General features: G+C 43.4%; 1 protein-coding gene across 3 annotated transcripts in view; it reads left to right on the top strand.

Moving 5' to 3' along the window:
- Positions 1 to 471: 471 nt before the first annotated feature.
- The window catches only part of ZNF341 (zinc finger protein 341), a 37,297-nt gene continuing 10,630 nt past the window's right edge, over positions 472 to 27,138 (top strand). Inside the window, exons 1-8 of one of the 3 annotated variants that reach the window (XM_020998739.2) lie at positions 472 to 633; positions 15,548 to 15,658; positions 17,854 to 18,041; positions 20,790 to 20,954; positions 23,109 to 23,375; positions 24,654 to 24,849; positions 25,953 to 26,037; positions 26,424 to 26,614. In XM_020998739.2, the coding sequence (XP_020854398.1) occupies positions 603 to 633; positions 15,548 to 15,658; positions 17,854 to 18,041; positions 20,790 to 20,954; positions 23,109 to 23,375; positions 24,654 to 24,849; positions 25,953 to 26,037; positions 26,424 to 26,614 (1,234 nt within the window). In that variant the 5' untranslated portion in view covers positions 472 to 602. The remainder of the gene's footprint in view (positions 634 to 15,547; positions 15,659 to 17,853; positions 18,042 to 20,789; positions 20,955 to 23,108; positions 23,376 to 24,653; positions 24,850 to 25,952; positions 26,038 to 26,423; positions 26,615 to 27,138) is intronic. The other 2 variants (XM_020998737.2, XM_020998736.2) reach the window with 2 other exon arrangements.

Raw genomic sequence — 27,138 nt, 5'->3', positions numbered from 1 at the left:
ATTTGGATATAGGCATGTTTCAAAGGTGGGGTGTAGAAATGTAGTCTAGTTAAGGGTGTGTGCATGTATCTATGAGGTTATTTGGATATAGGAATATGTGCCAAAGTGGTTGTGTGAATGTGTGGACCCCACTAGAGGAGAGTGTGTGGGGTGCTGGACGGCAGTACAGGAGTGTGTGTGAGGGTATGGACATTATGGGGGGGTGGACCCCAGGGGGAAAGTGTGTATTGGACCAGGTGGGGATAAGGAGGGACGTGTATGGAGAAGTGAACCCCAGTGGGTGAGTGTGCTGGAGGGGTGGGTGTGAGGGGGGGAGAGTGTGCGTGTACTGAACTGGACGGGGGCAGAGTGTCCGTGCGGGGGACCCGGCGGGCGCGGGGTGCCAGGTCCGTGGGAGCAGCGTCTCGGGGGCGCCCCCTGCCGCCCGCGGGCCCCGCCTTCGAGCCCCGGAGCCTCCTGCCCGCCGTCGGTCTGCCCTCTGCTGCCGCAGCTGCCGCCATTGTCCTCCGGCGGCCGCCGCCGCCGCCGCCGCCGCCGCCTCCGCTCCCACAATGCTCGTCTAGCCCCGAGTCCTCGGCGGCGACGGCGGCGGCGGCTCCAAGATGGCGCAGACAATCTTCGAGGCGCTGGAAGGTGAGCGGCGCGGCGCGGGCCGGACTGCGGCGGCCGGCGGGCGGGCGGGCGCGCGGGCTGCGGCAGTGGCTGCAGGGCGCGGAGGGGCGGCGCGCGGCCCCGGGGAGCGGCGGGCGGGGGTGGCTGTTCCGCGCCGCGCGCCGCCCCTCCCTCCGCGCCGCTGCCGCCACCAGCCCCAGCAGCCTCGTTGCCGCCGCCGCGAGGGCTGGGGCCAGGGCGCCCTAGGAGCGGGGGCGGCGGGGCCGGGTGCCTGGAACAGCCACGACGAGGGGCCTCGCGCGCGGGGAGGGCGGGAGGAGGTCTGCGGCCTGGAAGAGCCGGCCCGCAGGCCCTGGCGTGGGAGGGGCGGGCCGAGAGGCCCCCGGCCGCCATGCCTAGCCGTACGCGCACAGAGCGCACCGAGCGACCGAGAAAGGCCGGCCTCGTCCGGGCTCCGGGGGCCTCCCCCCGCATCCAGGCCGCCAGGGAGGCTTCGGGGGCTTCCGAGACCTCTGACCCCCATCGTGTCGGCCTGGATACCGGCCCTGGTGCGCACAAAGATGGATGGGCGCAGGCCCCTGCCCTTGGAGAGGTCACACTCTAACGGGAGGTGGGGGGAGGGAAGGAGGGGGAGCGTAGGGGCAGCCGCCGACCCGGCCCTGAATCCCCACTCCCCCTGCTGTCCGTGTGACTAGAGGACCTGGAAAGGACCTCCAAGATCGTTGCGCGCGCGCGCGCGCGCGCACACACACACACATATACACACACACACACACACACACACACACACACACACACACACACGAGATTAACTTTTATTGATGCCCTTTATTTCATTTCTGAATAGACTTCCAATTCCTCTCCTACTTATGCTTCCTCACAAAGATTGAGAAAGGAAAAAGTAAGCTGCTCCGCAAGACATGGAAAAGACACATGGCGGCAACCGCACCCCTCCTCCCTCCCCTCGGCATGGAGGGCAGGGAAGTGCATTTTCTTAGTTCTTCTCCGGGCCAGACACAGTCATTACATCAACTTAAAAGGACACTAAGTGTCCTTTTTGTTGTTCTATCCTGTGCCATTATTGTTGTCCTGTGTATTTGATCCTGCATCAGTTCAGAGGAGTCTTCCCAGGCATCTCTGAAACATATTCTTTGTATTTTACAGTTAGCAATATTCCATTCATGCTCTGTAATTTGTTTGGTCTATTGATGAGCAACGTTTCTTTGTGACCACGGAAAATAGTATCACAGAAAGACCTTTCTCCCTTTTGTCTCCTTTGCAGTGGGATTTTTGGGGTCAAAGGTAATGAACATTTTATTCACATTTTTTCTTAAAATTCCAAATTGTTTTCCAGAGTAGTTGGACCAAGCAACTCCAACAGTATGCTTTCTAGAAGACTCTCCAACATCGACTATGTATATCTTTTCTTATCTTTGGCAGTTTTCCATCTTCAACATTGTTTTTCCTATTATTTGAGGTTTGAAGCAATCTTTACTATGCCTATCCCTTCATTTTTCAGATGAGGAAACTGAAGTCTAGACATAGGAAGTGACTTGCCCAAGTCTGAATAGGTCATAAGTCCTAAGTACTTAGGGACTAGATTTGAACCTAGTTCTCCTTGGAGGTGGTTGTAAAAGCTGTAGACCCAGAGGACCTGGTGTCAAAACTCAAATCTGAAAATTTACTATCTGCTATTGGGAAAGTTACTTAATCTCTGTATTCCTTAGTGCCTCCATCTTTAAAACGAGAGGCTTAGACCAGATGGACCCCGAGGTCCCTTCTAGTTCTGAATCTGTTATCTCTGAGTCCTATCCTATACCCTCTACTCTTATTGGCTTCAATTTCCTTACCTGTAAAATGAATTGGTTGAATTAGATACTCTCACAGGGCTTTTTGAGATCTTAAAATCTATAATTGTATACACAAATAAGTATAATAAAAATGAGAGTGAGGAAAAGGGAAAATAAGTCAACAAATATATTAAGTGCTATCTTCATAGGATTTAATAAAGGCAAACTGAGGCAAAAAGGTCTGAGTATGTTGAATTTATTAGCAAAGCGAGAATTTACTGATAAATAGGATCTCACCTTCCTAAGGAAAGCTAAGACCCTGAATGAGGGAGCCAGTTCTCTTTTGTAGTTTTGAGAATACAGAAAATAGGAAGCCTAGAATCACAAATGGAAGAAAACATGATTGGATGGAAATTGGGAATGAGGGCTAGCAACAACCCCTTCCTTCCCTCCTGTGAATAAGAATGTTCATTGTTTGAGTCCAGCTGCATCTGCAACGATAAAGATAGCAAATCAGACTTCTTTGGATAACAAACTAGACATACTTGAAGGATAGCTTGGTGGTGTAAAGATGCTAGACTAGACTCCCTGGTGTCCACCTGACTTCTTCAAGGGTAACAGATTTCTTGATGCAAGAATAGAACAGTGATTAACAAGAGAACTGGATTTCTAAACTTAACTCCTTACAGGACAGCTGAATTTCTGAACTAGTTTCAGAGACAAAGAATCATGACTTAAGCAATTACAGGACAAAATTAATCAATTGTAAATAGGATCAATGAAAAAGACACAGAATCAGTCTGATTATTTCAGTGCCTACTAGATGTGACAGGGGTACAAAGAAAGGTAAAAGACAGCCCTTGTTCTCAAGGCGCTCACAGTCTCATGGTGAAGACAACAGGCCAACAACTTTATGCAAATGAAATACATACTAGATAAATTAGAGTAAGGTGCTAAGATTAAAGAGGACTGCCTTTTGCAGAGGGTGGGACTTCAGCTGAAACTTGAAGGAAGTCTGGAGGAGGAAATAAAAAGGAAAAGAGTTCTAGACATGGGAGATAGTGAAAATACTCAGTCTGGAGATGGGACATCCTGTATGAGGAATAGCAAGGACGCCTGTATCACTGGATCGTAGAGTACATGGAAGGGAATAAGGTGTTAGATGACTAGAAAGGTAGGAAGAGGCCAGGTTATAAATGGCTTTAAAAGCCAAATGGAAAGATTGTGTATTTTATCCTGGGGGTAATAGGGAGCCACTGGAGTTTATTGAATAGAGGTGGGTGACAGGGTCATACTTATGCTTAAGGAAGATCAATTTGATAACTGGTTGGAGGATGGACTGTAGCTTGAAGAGAGTTGAGGCAAGAGAGACCAACCAGAAAACTATTGCAATAGTCCAAACTTGAGGTAATGAGGGCGTTCACTATGGTGGGAGAAGTGTCAGAGAAGAAAGGGGCATGTATGACAGATGTTTTAAATGCAGATACGATTAGAGGACAACTGATTGGATGTGGGGTGTGAGAGAATGTGGATGACACCTAAGTTTTGAACAGGAGTGATTGGATGGTGGTACTCTGGATAGTAGTAAAGAATTTAGAAAGAGGGGAATATTGGGTATAGAAAAAGAAAGTCCAGTTTTGTACATATTGAGTTTGAGGTATCTACTGTATATCTGTTTTGAGATGTTTAACACGTAGTTGGAGATTCAAGAGTGAAGGTCAGGAAAGAGGTTAAGGCTGGACAAATAGATCTGAGGATCATCTGCACAGAGATGATTGAATTTATGGGAGCTCATGAGTTCACCAAGTGAAATAACATAAAGAAAGGAGAGAAGAGCGCCCAGAACAGAACCTTGAGGGACCGTCACTGTTAAAAGGTATCTTCTGGATGAAGATCCAACAAAGGAGGCAGAAGGAATGGTCAAACATGTAGGAAGAGAACCAGGAGAAAACAATTGTCACAGAAACATAGAGAGAAGAGGGTATCAAGGTAATGTGAGGGATATGTCAAAGGCTACAGAAAAGTCAAAAAGGATAAAGATTGAGAAAAGGCCAGAGATTATTAGGGACTGTGGAGAGAGCAGTTTCACTTGAGAAAAGATACTAGTAGTGGTCCAGATATCTGGAAAGTTTTCATTCTCCCTCTTTGGTTGGTAAACATTTTGTTCAGTCATTCCTGATTCTTTGTGACCCTGTGGACCATATCACATGAATACTATTCATGGGGTTTTCCTGGCAAAGGTACTAGAGTGGTTTGCCATTTCCTTTTCCAGTGCATTAAGGCAAACAGGTTAAGTGACTTGTTCAGGGGCACAAAGCTAGTAAATATCTGAGGTGGGAATCAGGTCTTCCAGACTCCAAGCCCAGTGCTCTATCCAATGAGCCACCTAGCTGCTTCATAAACATCCTTTTAAAATCCAACTACTCAAAAAAAAAAAAGTCCAACTTATCCATTAGGAAGCTTTCCTTGATTCCTCTCTCTTATCATAAATAATGACCTCCCTGCCCCCTTGCAGTACTTTGTTTTATACCTTTCTAATGCAATGAGCTTTATTCTTGACTCTCTTAGGGGTCTATTGCAGGGCTCTGTAAGCTGTAAGTACCTAGCACTATATATTTGCTGAATGAATAGAAGTGCTAGCAGAAATTTTCTTTATTAAAATTTTTAATTGTTATCTTTTGTTTTTATTGCTCCCTCCCATCCCCAGAGAGATCTCTTGTAACAAAGAATAAAGAGAGAAAAGAGGCAATTCAGCAAAACTAACACAGTGTCTTAAGTAAAAAGTCTAAAAGGTCTTCACATTATCTATAATCCCACCACCACTTTAGACAAGGTAGGAAGGTACATTTTCTGCCCTCTCATTGGGAACTAGGCTTGATCATTATAATTATACAATATGTGGAATTTTTCGTGTGTTGCATCTATTTAAGTTATCTGAGTCAATGGATATCTTGTTTTCTTGGTTCCTCTTACTTAACTTTACATGAGTTCATGTCTTCCCATGCTTCTCTTTATTCGTAATTATTTTTTCTTATGGTACAATAAAATTCCATTGCATTCACATACCACAATTTGTTTCTCCATTCCCTAATTGATTGTTTACAGTTCCTTGCCACTCTAATAAGTGCTGCAAGAAATATTTTGGCATTGTGGGACATTCCTGTCATAGACTGTTTTAGTATATGTGCCTGCTTATGGGCATTTTCATCACTTTCTTAGCACAGTTTCAAATTGATTTTCAGAATGAAACCTCAAAGTTGTATCGATTTACATTTGTTTTAGTGAGTTCGAGTACTTGTTTATAGCTTGCAGTTGTTTTCTTGAGACCTGTTCATATCCTTTGACTACTTAACTGTTGGGAAGCTAGAAGATACTTTGGGAGAGTCAGACCATTCTTACTTGGGTAGGCACTATTTATGGAGTAGGAGGTAACTGAGTTGGTCTTGAAGTAAAGGAGGGAAGTTCAGCTCAGCAGGCATTTATTAAGACCTTACCATGTGCCATCACTGCTAAATCTGATAGAGACAAAAATCAAACAGTCCCTGTCAGTAAATTGACATTCTACTGAGATCTCAGCAGATTAGAGGGACACAGTGATGGCAGAAGCAAAATCAAGCAGAAAAGGTACATACGTTTATCCTAGTTGCCCTTTTTCTTCTCCTGTTTACTCCAGCCAAGCTAGCAATCGTAATATATGTAATAATGATGATAGTAATAGAAACTTATATTTATGTTGTATTTTATGGCTTACAGACCTCCACTAAATTGTGAACTCCTGTGATGTGGTGGTGTACCTGGGTTTTCTAAAGCTATGCCATTGGAGTACAGACTGTAGCAGGCCTTCCACAGCTAGAAAGACTCCAGATTTGTGCCTAATGATAGACTGTTTATTGTCCAAGGAACCGCCTAGTTCATTTCTGGAAGGGCTGACCACTGGGTGATGAATTTCACTGGTCCTGAGAGCTCTTGAAAGCCCCTATTAAGGCATGAAGAGGTTGTCAGCTACATCAGAGGAAGGACCCACACCGGTGAAATTCTAGATCTACCCCACCTTCCCCTCCTTAAATGTCTATAGGGAGCTGAGTCTAAGAACAAGTATGGTGTCTGAAAAGCATTTATTGAGTTACTATGCTAACTCCTAGGGTTAACAAAGAAAGCTCCTCTACCCCGCCCACTCCCCCCCCAAAAAGGGTCCCTGCACTCTGGGGACTCAGGAGAGACAACACACAAATAACTATACATATAGCATGTATACAGATGTATATAGATGTATAAATGGAAGGCAGTCTCATGGCACTAGTAATGGGGGAGACCAGGAAAAGCCTCCCGGAGAAGGTGGACTCTAAGCTGTGTGTTAAAGGAAGCCAGGAAAGCCAAGAGGGCAGAATTGAGGAGGGAGAGCATTCCAGGCATGTTGGACAGCCCATGACAGGACATGGAGTCTAGAGTTGAAGTGTTGCATGTTAGGGACAGTAATTAGGCCAGTATAGCTGGATCATGGAGTATGTGGAAAGGACTAGAATATAGGACTAGGAAGGTAGGAAGTGAACTGGTTAGGAGAGTCTTTAAAAGTCAAGTAGGATTTTATATTTGATTCTGGAGGTAATAGGGAGCCATTAGAGTTTATTTCGTAGGGTGGGGGTGACATGGTTATGCCCAACCCTGCCTTAGATCATCTTGACCATCTTCCATATTTAAAAAATGTGTATTTGTTTTTGTTTTGTTGTTTGTTTTTAAATCACCTTGATTGTCAAATATATCTATTCCTCCATCCTTTCCCCAGAAAGCTATCCTTTGTAACAATAATAATAATTAAAAAAAAAGATATAAGAAGACACTTCCCTCCACTTTCTTTGTAGAAGTGAGGGGTCATGCTTATGTTTGGGTCCACCTCAAATTTATGTTATCTGAGCTGAGATTTCAGCTGGACCTTCCCTATAGCAAGATAATCGTTATACTCTTCCCACATCAGTTCACTAGCTCACTTTCTGAAGCAGCTTTCCAAAATCTCCTTTCTCAGGCCTTCCATGGTTCCCTCTCCCCTCAACCTCTTTGCTGAGGCCCTTGACTCATACTTCACACACACACAAAAAATTGATGCCACTTCGTAAGACATTCTTTTTCTTCCTTTCCCCATATCGCATTGCTCAGACATCTTCTCCAACTATCTTCTCTTTCTCTATAGTCATATATAAAAAGATGACTCCTTTCCTTATCAAGAGCATTCTGCATGCATCCTTGATCCCATCCATCCTGTCTTTTCCAACAATTTGCCCACATTGTCATTTCCATTCTCTCTTCAGTCTTGTCCTGTCTTCCCATTCCTTCCTTGATGTTTACAAACATGCCCACTTCTCTATCCTTAAAAACCCCGACTTGATTCTACGGTCCCCACCAGCTATCACTCTATAGCTTCCCCTTCTCAGCTACACTCCTTGAGAAGGAAGTCTACACTAGTTGTCTCCGCTTCCCTCACCTTCTGCTAAACCCTTTGTAATCTTGCTTCCAATCTCATTATTCAGCTAAAACTGCTCTCTCCAACATTACTGGGGATCATTTAGTTGCCATACCTAGTGATCTTTTATCAATCCTTATCATTCTTCACTTCTCTGCGCTTATAATACCACTGATCACCCTCTTTTGGATTTTTTCTTCTCTCTAGGTTTTTGTGACACTGTTCTCTCCTGGTTCTCATCCTACTTGTTTAACTGTTCCTTTGCTGCTTTTTTATCTGTGTGATGTCCACTAACCATGGGTGTCCCCCAAGTCTGAGCACTCTTCTCTTTTTCCTCTGTATTCTCTCACTTGGTGATCACACCAGTTCCCATTGGTTTAAATTTTATCTCTATGCAGATGATTCTCAGATGTATGTATCCAGTCTTAGTCTCTCTCTTGAGGTACTTGATTCTTGAATTACCAGCTGCCTTTTGGACATCTTGAACTGGATGGCCTGTAGCCCTCTTAAACTCATTATGTCCCAAACTGACTCATTATATCTCCCTTCCCCCTACCCCCAAACCTCCCCTCTTCCCAACTTCCTCATTACTGTTAAGGGCACTCCTGTCCTCCCATTCACCCAAGCCTGCAGCCTTGGTGTTATTCTTGAATCCTTACTCTGAGTTGCCAACACATCAAATCAATGACCAAATATTGTCATTTCTACTTGAATAACATCTCTCCTATTCATCCCCTTCTCTCACTCACATAGCCTCCACCCTAGTTCGGGCCTTCAATACCCTCTTGCCCGGAGTGTTACAGTAGCTTTCTAATTTGTCTCTCTGCTTCAGGCCTTACCCCACTTCAAACTGTCCTTTCTTCTGCTGCCAAATTGATTTTGGTAAAGCATAGGTCTGATCATATTATCATCCTTACTCAGTAGACTTCAGTGGCTCCCTTTTCTAGGATCAAATATAAAATCTTTTGGCATTTAAAATTCTTCTTACTCTTTACTCCCCTTCACCTACTCCATGATCAAAACTGGTCTCTTTACTGTTCTTTGAATGCAGCACTTCCTGTCTTCTCTCTGTGCTGTTGCATTGACTGTCTCCCACGTCAAGTGATCCTCACTTCCACCTCTTTGTTTCCTGGCTTCCTTCAAGTCCCAACTCAAATTCCACCATCTGTTAGAAACCCGTCCTGATCCCTCTAGCCTTTAGTGCCTTCTCTCTGAGATTATCTCCCAGCTACTCTGTCTACACCTAGTGTATTATATACCATCTTTCCCCCATTAGTCTGTGAGCTCCTTAAGGGCAACAACTGTTCTTACCTTTCTATCCCGAGCACTTTTTATAGTGCCTGGCACTTAGGAAGTTATTAATAAATTTTTTCTAATTGAATGATTGATTGTGGACTACTGCATATAGTGTCAAACTTTTTTTTCACTAGTTTTGTGGAACTTTTTTCTTTCTCTTTTTACTTTCCTGTAAGAGATGGATCTCTAGGAAGGGGTAAGGGAATAAATGTAGTGGGAATTTTAGGTGTTATAAAAATAAAATGTCAATCCATTTTTAAAAAATTATGAATATGAAGAATACAGAGAAACATGGGAAGACATATATGAACTGATGAAAAATGAAGTGAGCAGAACCAAGAAACAATGTCTACAAAAGTATAATTTGAAAGAACAAAAAAAATGGAAACTTAATGCTACCTAATTATAATGGCAAAACTTGGCTCCAAAGGAGAAAAGAGAATATGTACCTCTTCCTCTTCTTTGCAGAAACAACTAGTGTAGAATATTGCAGAGACTTCCAGACTTGGTGGATGTGTTTGATTAGTTTTATTGAACTTTTTTTTCTCTCTTTAAAATTTTTTCTCTATTGATATCCTGTTTTTATATCACTTAGATTTCCTACTGTATTTCTCCCTTCTTCTCCACTCAGAGAAGCATCTCTTATAATAAAGAATAAAAAAAAAGAAAGAAAAGGGGAAAAAAAAAGTTCCATATAAGTAGCCAACACATCCACGAAGTCTGATGTTAGGTGTAGTATTCTGTAATCAGTCAATCAAATACAAAAGCACTGGGGATACCAAAAAAAAAAAAAAGAGTTAAAATAGTCCCTGCCTTCAAAGAGAATTCTTTCTTTTATGTGTTATCTCCCCCTTAGAGTGTGAGCTGCTTGAACACAGGGGCTGTCTCACTTTTTCTGTTTGAACTCATAAATCTTGCTTGGCACATAATAAGTTCTTAAATTAATGCTTTTCCATTCATTCTTTCATTGATTCATTATGTATCTTTTCTTCTTTCCCCAACCAGAAAGCCATCACTTATAACAAAAAAAATAAAAAGAAAGAGAAGGAAACTAATGAGAGCTAAACTAATGAACCCATCGATTAAGTCCCACAGGGTTCAGTGTTTTATACTTCTAGTTTCCTGCCTCTGCCAAAGCTTGGTATTATAATTACGTAGCATTTGGTTTTGAATTGTTTTTCATTCTTTGCATTTACATTGTTGTCCTCATGTGTCTTATTTTCGTGGTTCTGCTAACTTTGCTTTGCATTGGTTAGTTCATAAAAGTTCTTCTAGTAGTCTCCATAGTTATTGTTTCTTGTGGTATAGGAATATTCCACTACATTTGTGTTTAGCAGGTGTTTCCAGTTTTTGCTACTCCAAAAGGACCGCAGTAAATATTTTGATGTTTATGGGATCTTTCTTTTAATCTTTAGCCTCCTTGCATTACGTGGTTAGTAGCGGGATCTCTGGGTCAAAGAATGTGGACATTCTTGACACTTTCTTGGTATAATTCCAAGTTAATTTCTAGAATAAACTCCCTGATTTGTCCAGGGCTAGTACAGAGGTAACTCGGCCTTAGAAACTGAGATTTGATGTTTCACTCTATCATTGGGCCTCCCTCCTTTAGTTCTCCTTCGGCCTGTAGCGTCAGTTTCTACCTAGTCCTGGAATGTACTCTTTGTAAACAATCTCAGACTCCTTGGAGCCTCTGAATTTCTAATTTGTACTTGGGCAGTCAAGTAGTATATGCCAGTTTTATATAGGGGAAATGGAGCTAGAGAGTATTGTGCATGGTAATTTGACATGGAACAAAATTCTTTTTCTAGAAGTTTTTTAAAAAACAATTTATTTATTTTTAGTTTTTAGCATTCACTTTTGTAAGATTTTGAGGTCTAAATTTTCTCCCCTCTGTCCCCTCCTCCCTTCCCAAGACTATATGCAATCTGATATAGGCTATACATATACTATGATATTAAACATATTTTCACATTAGTCATGTTGTAAAAGAATAATCAGAAAAAAAGGGAAAAACCATGATAAAGAAAAAAAGAGAGAGAGAGAGAGAGCAACTAGTATGCTTTCATCTGCTTTCAGACTCCATAGTTCTTTCTCAGGATGTGGATAGCATTTTCCATCATGAAATATTTGGAGATGTCTTAGATCCTGGCATTGCTGAGAAGGGCTAAGTCTCTCAAAGTTGATCATCACACAATGATTCTGTTACTGTGTACCTTGTTCTCTTGGTTCTGCTCACTTCACTCAGCATCAGACCACACAAGTCTTTCCAGGTTTTTCTGAAGTCAGCCTGTTCATCATTTCTTATAGCACAGTAGTATTCCATTACATTTATATACCACAGCATGTTTGGCCATTCCCCAATTGATAGGCATCCCCTCAATTTCCAATTCTTGGCCACCACAAAAAGAACTGCTGTAGATATTTTTGTACACGTAGATCCTTTTCCCTTTTTTATGATTTCTTTGGGACACAGACCTAGAAGTGCTATTGCTGGGTCAAAGATTATGCAAAGTTTTATAGCCCTTTGGGCATAGTTCCAAATTGCTCTCCAGAATGTTTGGATCAGTTTACAACTCTACCAACAATGCATTAGTAATAGAACAAAATTCTTCAGGTGAATGGCTTGCCTCCTTGTGAAGTTTGTTCATTTGGCAACTGTTTGTTGCCAGCTTAGCTCAAACCCCAAGTTTAACTCTGATTCTCAGATTTTGGTGGTGGAAGAGGCAGGCAGGTAGGTAGCTGTTAAGGAGGGTTGGGTCTATTCCATGGCACGTCAGCTTCATTTGACACTGTTGACCCACCCTCTCCCAGATGTTCTTTCTTCTCTGGGTTTTGTGATACTCCACTTTCCTGGTTCTCCTGCCTGTCTGACTGCTTCTTCTGTTTCCTCTGGTGGCTCATCCTCCATATCATATCCTCATCACTATGGGTGTTCTAAAGGTTCGGTCCAGTTTCCCCTTTCTTCTCTTCCCTCCCCCTCTCCTTTTTTGGTAACCTGTGGGTTTAACTGTCATCTCCATACAGATCTACATTCTGTCCCCAGTCTGTCCCCTGAGCTTCAGTCCCATATCAGCAATCACCAAACTGAATATCCCAGAGATATTTTAAATTCAACATGTCCAAAATTGAGCTCATTATCTTTCCCCTTAAACTTCTTCTTCCAAACTTCTCTCTTTTTTTTTCTTTTGAAAGCACCGCTCTCTTTCCAGTCTTCCAGGTCCGTAATCTTGGCATTATCCTACACTTTTCACTCTCTCTCACCCCACATGTCCAATCAGTGGCCGGATTTCACTGTTCCTGTCTTCCCGATATTGCTCACAGTTGAGCCCTTCTCTGCTAATACAGTTACCACCGTGGGTCAAGCCCTTATCACCTCAGCAGCCTTCTAATTGGTCTGTCTGCTTCAGATCCTTGACAACTCCAGTCTGTGCTACCTATTCTGCCAAAATAATTTTCCTTCAGCGTGGATCTGGCCACGTGGTTCCCTTGTGACTTGACCAACCTCAGTAGCTTCCTGTTGCCCTTAGGTAAAATAGAAACTATTCTGTTTCTCTTTTAAAGCCCTATGCATTCTGGCCTCAACCTTTCCTTATAACCTCGCTGGACATTATTCTCCCTTCCAGCACTCTGAAGTATGGCCAGACTGGCCTTCTGGATGTCCTTTGACTCTCTGTCTTCTATCTTTGTGCCTTTGCCCTGGCTATCCCGCCCCCCCCCAATACCTGGAATGTACTTACTGCTCACTTCCTCCTCAGAGAGTCCTCTTCTTTCAAGATGCTACTTTTGCACCTCCTTTCTGCATGAAGCCTTTCAGATCCCCCTATTTTTAACTTGGTGTAGATATTTGTATTCCCTTATATTTATATATACTTATCTCCTCCATTAGAATATAAGCTCCTTTTGAGTAGGGATTATTTCATTCTTTGTATGTATATCCTTAGTACCTCCCATAGAGCCTGGCATATGTTCAGGTGCTTAACAAATCTTGACTGATCAAAGCTACCATATACCTGTCCTAAACAGGACCAAGCCTTCAGCTCAGGCCTGAATTCACCCTAGCCTCTCTAGAATCTTGGCCTAGGTGCTCCTTTAGCCTATTATAATCCAGATAAATAGCCATAGGTAGAATGGAATCAATACCTGTGGCACCATGAAGGGGAAGAGAATAAGCATTTATATAACATCCACTATGTGGCAGGTACCACACTAAGTGCTTTACATGTATTATTTGATCTTTACAACAACCTGGGAGGTAGTGGCATTTATTATCCCCATTTTATGATTGAGGAAACCGAAGCAGACAGAAGTGAAGTGACTTAGCTACGGAGCTAGTCAGGGTCTGCGTCTGGATTTGAACCTCAGAACTTCCTGACTCCAGGCCTGGTTCTGGATCTACTGCACCCCAGTGCCATATGTGACGGTGCCATGTCTAAGAGAGCCGTGGATGGTAGATTCCCAGGCCTAGAACTACTTCTGTCCGCCTGTCAGTTTTAGTGCCTCTGGACAATCTTAACCGTCAGGATTTTTGCTTTAAAGCTAGACCAGTGAGACCAAGCTGGAGAAGTCAGCCTGAATAAGTTGTAGCTGAGGTGACGTGTTGGCCTAGTTTCAGGCATCTGGGAGATGACTTTAGGTTTTTGAGATTCTGTAGAGGCATTTTGCTGGATGAAACTTCAGACCTGTACATTCCCTGAGCTGTGGGCAAGGAGGAAATTGGCTGTCTGAGAGAAAGCTTAACCATAAATTCAGATCACACCCAGCAGTTTGAAAAAAGGTGGGTAGACAACAAAAGAGTTGTGTAGTTCCCTCTCAATCCATAATGAAGAGAGCTGTTCTTGAGTCCAAGAATGATAAAACCCTGGCAGCATAGGCCCTGAGGGTGTGTGTGATGTGGACTCTGGGCCTTGGGCAAGGGTTCATACTGTGGCTAGTGGGGGAGCAGCTGTTCCTCCTGGGAAGGCTTGGCTATGCATGGTTTATTTTTTTTTAAATTTTATTACTAGCTCTTGTTTTTATATAATTTTAATTTCCAAAAAAATTCTCCCCTACTCCAGCCCCTTCCCAGAGGAGCCATTCCTTATAACAAAGAATAAAAAATAAAGAGATGGTGGTGGAAAAGAAGCATTTCAGCCAAACTAATGTACATGCACTGTTCCGCATCCATAGGACCTCACTTCTGAAAAGAAGGGAGAAAGATACATTTTCTCCTTCTCTGGGGCCAAGTTTTATCATTATAAATACAATGTTCATTTAATTTACATTGTAATTATTGTATATATTATTTTCTCCTTTCTGCTTACTTCATTTTGCATAAATTCGTGTTTTTTCCATATTTTCCTCTGTTTTTAAAAAAAATTTAATTCTGAACTTAACAAATACCAGAGAAAATGAGCATTTCTATCTACACAACAGAACAGAAAAGGAGAGTTATACACAGAACCACAAAGCTCTGTTCTGTATAGCTTCCTTTTCTTTATAAGTATACATTTGCCCTGTAGCTTTCAAAGCTGGCCTGCTTGGGGGATGGGAGGCAGGGGAGATACTGCATTACTCTATCTTGCCCAGGTTAGAAGTGGGCCACGTCCAGTTCACCTCTCCTTAGGCAGCCTGGTGACCCTGTACTCCTCTGGGCTCACCACATCAGTGCCAAATTTAGTGTGGGATGCCCGATGAGCTTTCATCCTATTACAGCACAGAGCTCTGGAGCTCAAGCCACCTCAACCTCCCCAGCTACAGGGATTCTTGGCCTGCACAGCCACACCCAGCTCTTTCCACATTTAAAAAAAAAAAGATGCTCCAAGGACAGTTCTTTCCTGTGTTTTCTTTTCTTGCTACCCCATGCATATTCCTCCCTTGATCCCACCCCCTTCTTTAGGGAGAAAAAGAAAAACAAAAACAAAGCCCTAGTAACCGGGATAAGTAGTTTACACATGTAGTCAAGCAAAATGAATTCTCATATTGACTGTGTCCAAAAAATTTGAATCAGGCAGCATGCTTCATCATCATGTCTCTGGAATCATAGCTGGTGAATGTATTGATCAGCGTTTCTTAAGACTTCTAAAGATATTTTCTTTATGAAGTTGTTGTTATTGTATAAATTATTCTCCAGGCTCTACCCACTCCATTTAGCACGAGTATTTCCTTGCATTCTTAGCATCTATCATCTTTTATGGTATAGTGTTCCATTCCATTCAGGTACACCATTTGTTTAATCAGTAGCCTATTTTGGTTACAATTCTTTTGTTGCTACAAAAAGTGTGCAATAACCATTTCTTGGTATATATGGAACCTTCCTTTATGTCTCTGATCTTCTTGGGGTGCATATGCTTAGCAGGGGGAGTCAAAGCATGTGGACTGTGTGTGGTTTCTAATGTGGCTGTATTTTTCTTTTTAGGAATAGATAACCAGACTGTCCTGGCAGTTCAGTCACTGTGGGATGGACAGGGGGCAGTCCCTGACCCAACTGCTCCAAGTGTCAACACCCCTCCCACCATCCAGTCCTTGGGTAAGTCTCTACAGGAGTCCTAACATCAACTACTCTTCACGTGGGGGAACACAAGCCAAAGAAATATTTATTAACAGTTCAATTCAATGAGCATTTCATTTCAGCAATTTGTTAAGTACCTTTTATGCCAGGAACTATGCTGGTGGTTAAAGGTACAAAGACAAAATGAAAACAGGTCCTGCCCTCAAGCAGCTAATGCACTACTTGGGTGAAGCAACATATCCACACATTTAAGGAAAAGATAACTGGAGGAGGGAGAGACCACTGACAGGGGAACCAGGAAAGGCTTGCTGTAGGAGGCAGCATTTTAATTCAGCCTTGAAAGGAGCTAAAGGTGCTAAGGGGTAGATATGGGAGGGAGTGCTTGCCAGGCATATGGACAGCATATGCGAAAGAATGGAGGTGGAAATGGAGCGCCAACTGTGGAAAATAGAAATGAGGCCTAGTTTTCCTAGAGAGTGTGTGAAGGGTGGTAGTGTCCAAAAAGCCTAGAAAGGTAGGCTGGAGTCAGACTCTGGAGTGGTCTAAATTTTAAGCTCAAGAGTTTGTGTTTTTTCCTAAAGGCAAGAGGGAACCACTGATGATTCTTGAGATGGGAAATGCTATGGTCAGATTTGTGCTTTAGCAATGCTATTTTAGCAGATATGTGGAGGACAGACTGGAAAGAAGAGATGAGTTATGTTTTAGTAGTGCTTCGCAAACTTCCTCCGTCTACACACCACTATCGCCATGCTGCCAGGTTCTCATCCTTTTCCCCTTCCACACTTCCCAGGTCTTCCCTTTTCTTCAGTCCTTCCCCGTCCTATAGGTTGTTGTTTTTGTTTTTGTTTTTTGTTTTAAACTTAGATTCCATACTGGCTTTCAGGATCACTTAATGCTGAGAAAATAGGATCAGTGTAGAGGGACTGAACAACAGCATTACTATTGCATATTAAAAATGTCCTACTCAAAGACCCATAAGGCCCTTTATTAACAGTTTCCTGGGGCCCCTGTGATATACAGACAGGCCAGACATTCTTTCCATCTTCTTTCCTTCTTGCACAGAGGGAATCCAAAACACAGAAAGGACAAAAGGCTTGTTAAACATCAGAAAAGGAGTCAGTGGGAGAGCTGAGGCCAAGACTTGCTTCTCTGTGAATGCTGGTTTAAATTCTGGCTTTGCTACTTACCTACCCATGTAGGCTAGTTATCCCCCACTTCCACCCCCACCCCACGCCTGCTTCAGTTTCTTTATTATAAAATGAAGGAGCTAAATCATGTGATCCCCAAGGCTCTGTCTAGCTCAGAATACTGTGATTGGATGAACTTCAAGACTAGTGACCTTGAATACACTGTTTACAGATGTCCGGTCTTTTGATATTTGGTTTTATGTTGTTCTAGCCAGAAGTAAGCTCTCCCTCTTATGAACTCTCATAGCATTTTATTCATCCCTCTCTTATAACACCTATGTTTTATTTTGTGTTATAGTCACCTGTGCACATATCTGCCCAACTAGACTATGACTTTCATGATGTTTTACCTGGGACTTTATCTTATAAGTCTTTGTAACCTTCACTGTATAACGTATCACAGGGCCTCCTATGGTACAATATAACAAACTTCCTGTGGCTTTTTGGTTTTTGTAACTCACTAATACACTTTCATTTAATATTGTGTATTACCTGTTTTTATGTTTTAGAATCCTTGTAACTAGAATGTATGTTCTTTAATTGCGGAGACTATGTCCTATCTAAACTTTGTTTCTCTCTTAAGTGCCCAGAATAGGTACCCTACACACAGCAGTCACTTAATAAATATTTGTTGCATTATATCCTTTTCAGTTCCATATATATATATATATATATATATATATATATATAGAACTGAAAAGTTCATATGTATATGAACTGAAATATATTATATATATAATGTATAAACACACACACATATATGTATGTGTATATGTATACATATGTATGTATACATATCTTAAGTTCCTTGAGGGCAGGTACTCTCTTGTTTCAGCACATAGCATAGGACTCTATGTATTGGCTATGCGCAGTAAATATCTTCATTGATGTGTCTAGTGGAACAGGTGGTCATTCTGAAATCAGATATTAGCTCCAGTCCCTCTTTTTTCTGCCATTCTCTCTGATAATGGTTTTTCCTACTTTCCCTTACTCTCTGTTACCACCCCCTCCCTATTTGACTTATAGATGATGAAGATGTCTTTCTCTGTGGGAAGTGTAAAAAGCAATTCAACTCATTACCAGCATTCATGACCCACAAGCGGGAGCAGTGTCAGGGGAGCGCTCCTGCACTGGCTGCTGTCTCCCTGGCCACCAATAGTATCTACGCACCCTCCGTTACATCTGTGCAGCAGGCTCCACCAGCCAATCGCCAGGTAACCTTGAGGACTTCTTTACAACTAGGTCTGGGGGAGGTAGAAGGGTGAGGCAGCAGCTATGGAAAGACTCAGAGAAACCCACAGGAAGGGTTGGAAGAGATCCACAAAGGAGAGGGGGCCCCTTCTCAGAATGCTGGGCTAACTGGCAGAGTTTTCAAGGGATTAGGCATCTGCAGTCCCTTCCCATTCACTCTTCTAAAAGTGTAAACATATTATGTATATACTGGCAAATTTCTGGATGACCTTCTAGGGGAGTCCAGATGTACTTATGAGAGGAGATAGGAAGAAAACATCTCAGGAGAGGTTTCTCCAGGTTATTCCCTGGGCATGCTGTTCTGTTTCCTATGTCTTGTCAGAATGAAAGAATTGTGAGCTTTTTTTTTTCTTTCAAAAAGTATTTCTGAATGCCAATAAAAAAGAACACAAGAAAATCTGCCCACCGTGTTTAAGGGAACAATGATAATACCAAGACAGTTATCAGTAATTTTAACTTGCATTTCCAAGGGCCCTGGCTTGACATCAATGTCCTTTCCCCAAGTACAGTTTCTAGGTTGTGCAGTTGATTTCTCTGGATTAACATTTTAGAAATACAAGCTAAACATACAGGTGAAAACCATGACAGTGGCTACTTACTACATCTTCATATTGCAGCTAGACCATGTTTTAGAATTTTGCCTTAAGAGGACCACTCAGATCCACCAAGAAGTGGATATGTTTTTTTTTTCAGCATAATCAGTGTCCTAGCTTGGTTTCAGTGTACTTGACCAACTAAAAAATTTTTAAAAAAATCAAACCCAAACATTAGTGCTGTGTGTGATACCACATGTTAGAATTCCCAGCTACAGGGGGTGCTGAGGCTGGCGGGTCACCTGAGTTGGGGAGTTCTGAGCTACAGTGGGGCTAAAGCTGATCGAGTATTCTCACTACTTTTGACACCAATATGATGAGCTCCTTGTGGAGTGAAAGGCCACCAGGCTGCCTAAGGAGGGATGAACTAGCCTAGGTGGAAAATGGAGCAGGTCAAAGTTTCCATGTCAGTTAGCCTTGGGATTGGCCCATCAGTGACCACTATACTTCCAACCTGGGTGAGATAGAGAGGCCTTGAATTTAAAAAGAAAAATTAGTCAAAGGTAGCTGGCTGCTCAAATAGAAGACCTCAGAGCTACAAAACATTCTAAGGGAAGGGAATTGCCTGCATTTTTTTTCTTTCAGCCGTAACAATGAAACTAGATTGGTCATTTTTATTTCTCATTCAGCCTGGCTTCTCCTCTGGGTTCTCACTGCAGTAGTAACATTACTATATTTGAGTTGGCAAGCTGCAGAGAAAGATTTCAGCTCCATGAAAATTTTAGAGAACCTATATCTTTGGTCAAGCATGTTCCCCTTTAAAACTTTGTATTTTGAGCCCAATTAAAGATGATTTTGTCTTTTAAATTTTTTCTCCCTTATTCAAAGAACAGAAACTCCCCAGAGTTGGTTGATCAAATGTTAAGAGTTCAGCTGAGCGTGGATTATGATTCCCAGACAAGGGCAGTTTGCTTTCTTTGTCAGTAGAGGAAGTGAACTGATTTGTGTTTGATGCTATGGCAAAAATATAGGAACAGCTAGGTGGTACCGTGGATAGAGTGCTGAGCCTAGAGCCAGGAAGACCTACGTTCAGATGTGGCCTTAAACACTTAGTAGCTGTGTAACCCTGGTCACTTAACCTCTGTTTGCCTCAGTTTCCTCAAATATAAAATGGGGGTAATAGCAGCACCTATCTCTTAGGATTATTGTGGTGATCAAATGAGATAATAGTTATAAAGTCCTTAGCACAGTGCCTGGCACATGGTAGGGGTTGTATAAATGCTAGCTATTACTATTCTCATTATTATTTATTATATCTTTACTTCCCTTTGAGAGAATGGAGCTTCTCAGACTTCAAGAAGGGACAGTTGAGTCCGTATGTGATGGAGTATTAATATACATTATATATTATATATAAATATATATTAATAATATAATTTGTTGCTCAGAGTCTAAATTTAGTTTATTCTGTTTTGTTTTAATGAAAATAGAGATTAGTATCTTTGGAGGATTATAAATATCTCTGTCAGGTACAGGGTTGATGAGAGGTCCTGTCTGTTGCAGTGATTAGTGAAACAGAAGAGGGAAGTGATTAAATTGTGTTCTGTCATTCTGTTCTTTGTAACCCTGTCTCTTGAAGACTCTCACCTGTCTTGTATTGTTCTTATTTTGTCTGTGAAAAGTATATCCTGTTAGTGATGGAGTGGTTAGTGCCAGTCCTGGAGTCAGGATGATCAAGGTTCACATTCCACATTTGCTTTCTATATGACCCTTTGTAAGCCACTTAACTTCCCTGGGCCTGTTTTCTTATCTGTAAAATGGAGATAGTAGAGGTGTTGCCAATCTTTTTTGGTCTCTATATCCCTTGACTTTCAGTAAACCTTTCTGTGCCATGTGCTCAATATGAAAGCAAATGAAAGTCCAGAGTTTACCATAGATATGTACATAAGAAACAACATGAAGAGATTTTGCAAATTTTAAAATGCTTTCTAAAATCAGTTCTTTTTATTGTTAGATGATAGTGTCTCTGAACAGGGGAGTTCTTCACCTGTGTGGCCTTTCTGCCAATGATCATGCTGAGTCAGGAGAAGAGAGATTCAGAGAGGGGGCATTGGGTTCTTTCCAATGTTGGAGATCCCTTTTTGTGTGACATCCAGTTCTCATGTGTGTTCCCTGCAGCAGATCTCTACATACATCACAGTGCCCCCGTCCCCTCTGATCCAGACTCTGGTACAAGGGAACATTTTGGTGAGTGATGAAGTGCTCATGTCAGCCATGTCAGCCTTCACATCACTGGATCAGCCAATGCCCCCTGTGCAGCCCCCTGTGCAGCCTCCGGTGCAGGTAAGGAGAATTCATGCCACATTAGGATAATAGATTACAGCTTCTTCATGAAATTAAATTTGTTTATTGTCTTGGTTCACTCTCTAACCTATAAGCTGCCCACTGTTTTTCAAAGATCTTGGTGAAAAGTAAGGAATGATTTATTCTTATTTTCTCCCTTATGAGTAATTTCAATCTCCTATAATTCAGGCAGACACTAGGTCCTTGAATTAGGGCCCCTTTGAACTCCTTGTGTGAGTTTTAGGTGTTTTAAAATGAGGATATTGATCAGTTTCCCCATTTTAGTGCTTATGTTTGGTAGCAAAGATCTCTCTAAAGGAATGATTATGTGGCAACGCAGTTTCTGTAGTAGGAAAAGGAGAAGGAGAAAATAGCCACATGAGATTTATGTACCCAAATAGAAACATAAGATAAATTAAAAATAATTTTTTACTAATCTCTTTTGTTTTTATATTGCCTAAATTCCCCCTGTATCCCACTCTCTCCCATTCATGGAGAGCCATATGACAAAGAATTGTTTTCAAATGAGACTTATTAAAGGATATTCCGCACAGCTGACGGAGGCCACAGGAATGGTGTGCTACAAAATCTGGGAACTTCAAATCTGTATCCAGATTGGATGATGGTATGGCAGCTCCTACTATGGCTTCCAAGAATTTCTTTTGTGTTAAAAAAAAAAGTTGGGGCAGCTGGGTGGCGCAGTGGATAGAGCACCAGCCCTGGAGTCAGGAGGACCTGAGTTCAAATACGGCCTCAGACACATAACACTTAACTAGCTGTGTGACCCTGGGCAAGTCACTTAACCCCATTGCCTAGCCCCCCCCCAAAAAAAAGGTCTCTTCTTTTGATGTGTATCAGAAATATTCCCTCCATTTTAAGTATTCTAAGGCAGTGATTAGTGGGGAGCAAGATTATTATGTCTGAATTTTGAGCACTGTAATTGATTGAGGGGAAGATAAGAATGATAGGATTGGAGTGACCCCCGTCAATTCCAGCTTGGCTAACAAGTATGATATGAAGGGTCTTACTGATGATCCCAGGTGCTATGGGGCTGTTTGGGCCTAGGTAGACACTTATTTTTGAAGGTATAATTGGGGAGACAGGTTCAGACTCTCTTGGCTGCTTTTAGGGCTGAAAGAAAAAGAAACCAAGAAGCAATTAAAACTATGTGAATATTCAGGAAAGCAGCCAGTTAATATGGGTATGCACTTTCCAGAGAGTTCTGCCTCAAAATTGCCCAGTCCATCCATCACCAGAGGATGGCTTTGAGTGGTCCTCTCAGGTGTGAATTAAAGATCCTCTGAAGGAAGCCCTTAGAGCTTTATCTCTTGGGGATTTCACATAGACTTGCTAATTTAGATTCTGTAGGGGAGAGGGCAATAAACTTCCAATACACAAAGATCCTAATGTAGGGGAAAAGGCCTCAGTTATTAGCATAGCTGTGTATAAATGTGGGTATGCATGTGTATGTTCTTTACCAAGCAATATTAATTCCTTTGCATTCCAAGAGGAATGTAGTTAGAAAATTCTAAGAAGCAAGCATATCCTTTCTACTGTATATGTAACATAAGAAGGGTCATAGAAATCACAAACCAGGCAGTATAAAATGAATGAACAGTTATAGTGTAAAGGCCCTGCTGCAGACCTTCACAAAGGCTGCCATTGGTAAAAGAGATGGTTGTTGCCTGGCCTGGAGCCGTGAAGTCACGTCTGTTCCTGGATGGAGCCAGGGCACTCATAGCAGTGCTTTAATCAGAAGGAAAAGCAGTAAAGGGTCATTGCTGTCCTGAGCACAAATCCAGTTTTATTTCATGGTCTCCCTTTCAGCTTCCTCTTCCGAACCCATTCCCCAAATAACTCTGCTTTTCACACAGGCGGGTTTGGTTTCTGGGTTGAAAGAGACATGATGTATGTGTTATCTTGCTGAAGTCACTTAGATTCTCTGAACCTCAGTTTCCTAATCTGTAAAATGAGGGTGGTGCTAATGTCTACCTTGACTGTGTTCCTATGAACTTTGAATGGGCTATTTTATATAAAAGTGCTTTATAAACTGTAAAGTGCTAAACAAATTTAAGGTATTTTTCTGTTATGATGATGTCCAATCTTAATGCCATGTTTCTTTCTGATTTTCCATTTTACCTCTTCTCATTCTAGAGCAGCCTGAGTATGCACTCAGGGCCTGGCTACCTCCCTCAGCCTCCACCACCTCCTCCTCCCCCTCCACCATTGCCCCCTCCCCCTCCCCCACAAGCTCCTCCCCCACCCCCTCCGCCTCCGCCTCCGCAGAATCTCGGGGCTCCAGGACATCCCACCACGGGTAGCAGTGGAGTGGTAGAGGTTTACAATGCCCCTGCCCCCCTGGCAGGAAGCAATGTGGTGGAGATCCAAGCGCTGGGGATGCAGCCCTACCCACCTATAGAGGTAATGGGACACTCATCTCTGTGGGGCTGGGAGGTGAGGCCAGTGAGGGAGGGCACATCCAGAGGTTTCCTGGTGAAAGGATAAAAAGCAGTGGGCACTGTCAGGATCCTAGTTGGGAGAGAGGCAGTCAGGGGCCTACACCATGGCTCAGATGAAAAGGCTCAAAAGTCGGGCACTGTCCTGGGCTGTTAGTGGGAAGACAGACAACTCAGAAGGGTGGGACTAGAGGGGAGAAAAGCTGCTAACATGATGTCAAGGCTGAAGACAAGATTCTCAAAGAGGCTGTAGCTTCCATTTGGCAGGATGAAAGAAGCACTGGCTCTGGAGTCCCAAGACCTGTGTTTCAAAAGGTGCCTCTGACTTGTGTGACCTTTGGCAAGTCACTTTCCCACCAAGAGCCTCAGTTTCCTTCTCTGTAAAATGAGAGGCTCTGAGGCCTCTGAGGTCCCTTCCAGCTCCAGACCTGTGATCCTTCAGTTGTGCCTGGACTGTCCCTTTGAAGACAGTGGGGGTAAACTTCTCTCTTTAAACTCTGCTCGGGCCTCTTGGGGGTGGGTGACTCACAGGGCAGTTTGGCTTCCCAGGCTTTTCTGATAGATTGCTGACACCTCTTGGATGTTAATTTGCTGTTTTCTCGAGCTCACATCTGCCTTTCCTATGGGCCAGCCTGCAGCCAATGTAATGAGTTGGAGATAAGAATGGCTTGTCACTTGAGATCTGTGGGAGAGGGTGATCTGACTGAATTTCCTGTAGGATTATTAGATAGGAGGAATTCATTCAGGCTGGGGCTAGACAGGTCAAGTAGGAGGAAGCATTTTACACTGTCATATAATACCATGAGTTATATAGCTGGGCAGTGGGAGAAAACGCAAAGGAAGAGAAGATGCTTAGAGATCATGGAGAATTAACAAAGAAGCAGCATAAAATGGAAAGAGTCCTGAAATGGGGTTGCCTTGGCTTGGTCCGCTAGCTTACTTGGTGGCTTTAGGCAATCATTTAACTTTTTTGATTCTCGGATGAAGTTCTGCTGAGTAGAGTTTGATTCAGATCTCTTATAATCAGAGGATTTTAGAGCTGGATGGGACCTTATTGATCATCTCATCTCCTCCCTGCACTTTCCAGAGGAGGGTATTTGAGGCCCAGAGAAGGACGGGGACTCACCAGAGTTGCTAAGGTCCCACCTGGCGCTAACATTTATAAATGTGTAACTCTTCCATCCTTGGTTCAGGCGGCTCTAAGTATACTGGGGAGCTCTCCTTGATAACTTTGTGCTTTCAGGTCCCAAACCAGTGTGTGGAGAATCCTGTGTACCCCAGCCCCCCTGTGTATAGCCCCGGGAAACAGGGCTTCAAACCCAAAGGGCCAACCCCACCTTCCCCCCTGACCAGCACCGCCAGTGGTAATGTGGCTGCTTTCAGTTCCCCCTCCACGTTGAAGACCCGGCGCCCCAAAAGTGATGGCGGGCTCCAAGAAGGTAGGGTCCAGGTCCCTTTTCCTTGGCCGGTGGCCAAGCGTCCTGACATTGAGCAAACTGCTTGGTTCCTGGGGCTACCCTTCTGGGTCAGGAGCATCCAGGTTTTTCAGTAGTGGGCCACGTGATCAGAAATCTTGTGTGGACTGCATGAATTTAATGATATACTTAATTGCATTCAGCTTCCATTATACACCTAGCACCTCAGAGCTGGGAGTCACACATTGGTGGTGATCAGACAGCCAGACAATAAGCATTCATTGGGGCATTTACTATCCCAGGTGCTTGGGAAACAAAGAAGGGCAGCCACAGCCCCTGCCCTGAGGAGCTTACGTCATGGGAAGGGGCTGGCAGATAGTTCCTATTGGGCTTCTACTTCTGGTATGTGAGTCACCTGGGCAATTGCTCTTTTTTGGCTAAAAATCTTAGGCAGGACACACCTGAGGCAGCCCTAGGGTAGGGGTTCTTAATCTGGGGTCCGTGTAGTTAGGTTTTTCTTAAAAATATGTTTTGATAGGGGCAACTAGATGATGCAATTGTTAGAGCACCAGCTCTGGAGTCAGGAGGACCTGAGTTCAAATCTGACCTCAGACATTTGACACTTACTAGCTGTGTGACCCTGGGCAGGTCACTTAACCCCGATTGCTTCACCAAAAAAATATATATATATAGATATAGATAGCTAGCTGTATTTCAATATAATGGGTTTCCTTTGTTATCCCATGCATTCCAAAACACCATTCTGTGAAGAGGTCCATTGACTTCACTAGACTGCCCAGATGGCCCATGACATAGAAGAGATTAAGAGCCTCTCTTTGAGGCCTTTTCTTTGGGGGAACCTCAGGTTCAGGTGGCAGAAATTGAATGGGAAGAGGACCAGGATGCTTTTCAGAGGCTTTGCAGGTAGGGCTTCAGGGCTGGGGTGCCTTCATCCTCAGTGGGGATGAAATATGTGCCTTCACTTGTTGCCTCTGCCATGTGTGATGCCTCAGCTAGTGCAGCTGCTGCCATGGAGGTGAGCTATGAGTAAAGCCCTGCCATCTACTTCCCTCCTATTCTAATTCCTCCTTATTCCCCACCCACACCCATTTTGGTCTCTGCTGCAGGGAAACCCAAGTGTCAGAAACTCAAGTGTACCTACTGCAACAAGGCATTCACCAAGAACTTTGACCTGCAGCAGCACATCCGCAGGTACCTGGGAGGGGAAGGTCAGGTATTATCTCTGAGGAGGGCGCCAGCTCTTCTACCCACCTTGGACTGGGAGGCCACAGCTGCCCCCAGCTTCCCCACTGTTTAGGGAGCTCTGACCATGGCAGGGCCTTGGCATCTTTTTCTCTGTTGCCTGGAGCACTGGGGAAAAATGGCAGTGTCTCCAGAGCAAATAAGGCATCCTTCTTTTCCCTTTACTCCTCCAGGGCCCTTGTATGGTGGGTACAGGCAGCCCAGGTGTGAATTTTCTCTGCATCAGCCCATGGGGTCTTCCCAGGAGTGTGACCTGAGCTCTCCTGGCTCCAGAGAGTAGCTAGCATCCCTCCCTTAAGCAAATGATTGGACAACTGACTTCTCTCTCCCTCTAGCCACACAGGGGAGAAACCCTTCCAATGCATTGTCTGTGGCCGGGCCTTTGCACAGAAGTCAAATGTCAAGAAGCACATGCAGACCCACAAGGTGTGGCCACCAGGGCATGGGTGCACCATCTCCCGGAACTCAGTGACTGTTCAGGTCATGGCCCTGAACCCCACCCAGCAGGAGAATGAGGAGGACTCAGGTGTGAAGCTGAGGAGCCATGGGCTGGGTACTGGGGCAGGTCAGGCGCCAGGGCTTGAGGTGTCAGCCCTAGAGATGTCCTCAGCCCTTTGGGTTGCTTGGCACTACTCCCACAGATTTGTTAACACTCTGTATCAAGAGGACGACCAGAAAAGTGTCATTCTACGTTCCCCAAGGCAAAGAAGTTGTTCCTTTTTGTGGAGCATTCCTTTGTGGTCCCTGGGGCTGAGGGTATCTATGCCTGTCTTGGGGGGGGGAACTTGGTCTCAAGTATCCTCAAGCCTCCTGGTGGCTAGGACTGTTCAGTGGGCAGGCAGGATGCAGCTCTTCCTGTCCAGTCCCCTCCTCCCTAAGGGCTGCATGGTAAATCTAGGTTTACTGCCTGGTACAGTTATTTAAATGCTTCATGTGAATGTTGTCTCCCTGAGGGGAGAGACTCATTTTTCTTTTTTATCTCCCAGAGTGCCCAGCATCACACCAAGCACATTGTTGGTGCTAAGTAAATGCTGATTAATTGAGCTCTTT

The sequence above is a fragment of the Phascolarctos cinereus genome, unplaced genomic scaffold (genome assembly GCF_003287225.1).
Source record: "Phascolarctos cinereus isolate Bilbo 61053 unplaced genomic scaffold, phaCin_HiC Scaffold_2;HRSCAF=192, whole genome shotgun sequence".
Lineage (NCBI taxonomy): Eukaryota > Metazoa > Chordata > Mammalia > Diprotodontia > Phascolarctidae > Phascolarctos > Phascolarctos cinereus.
Note: the sequence above shows the minus strand (reverse complement) of the source record. Positions and strands in the feature narration are given on the sequence as shown.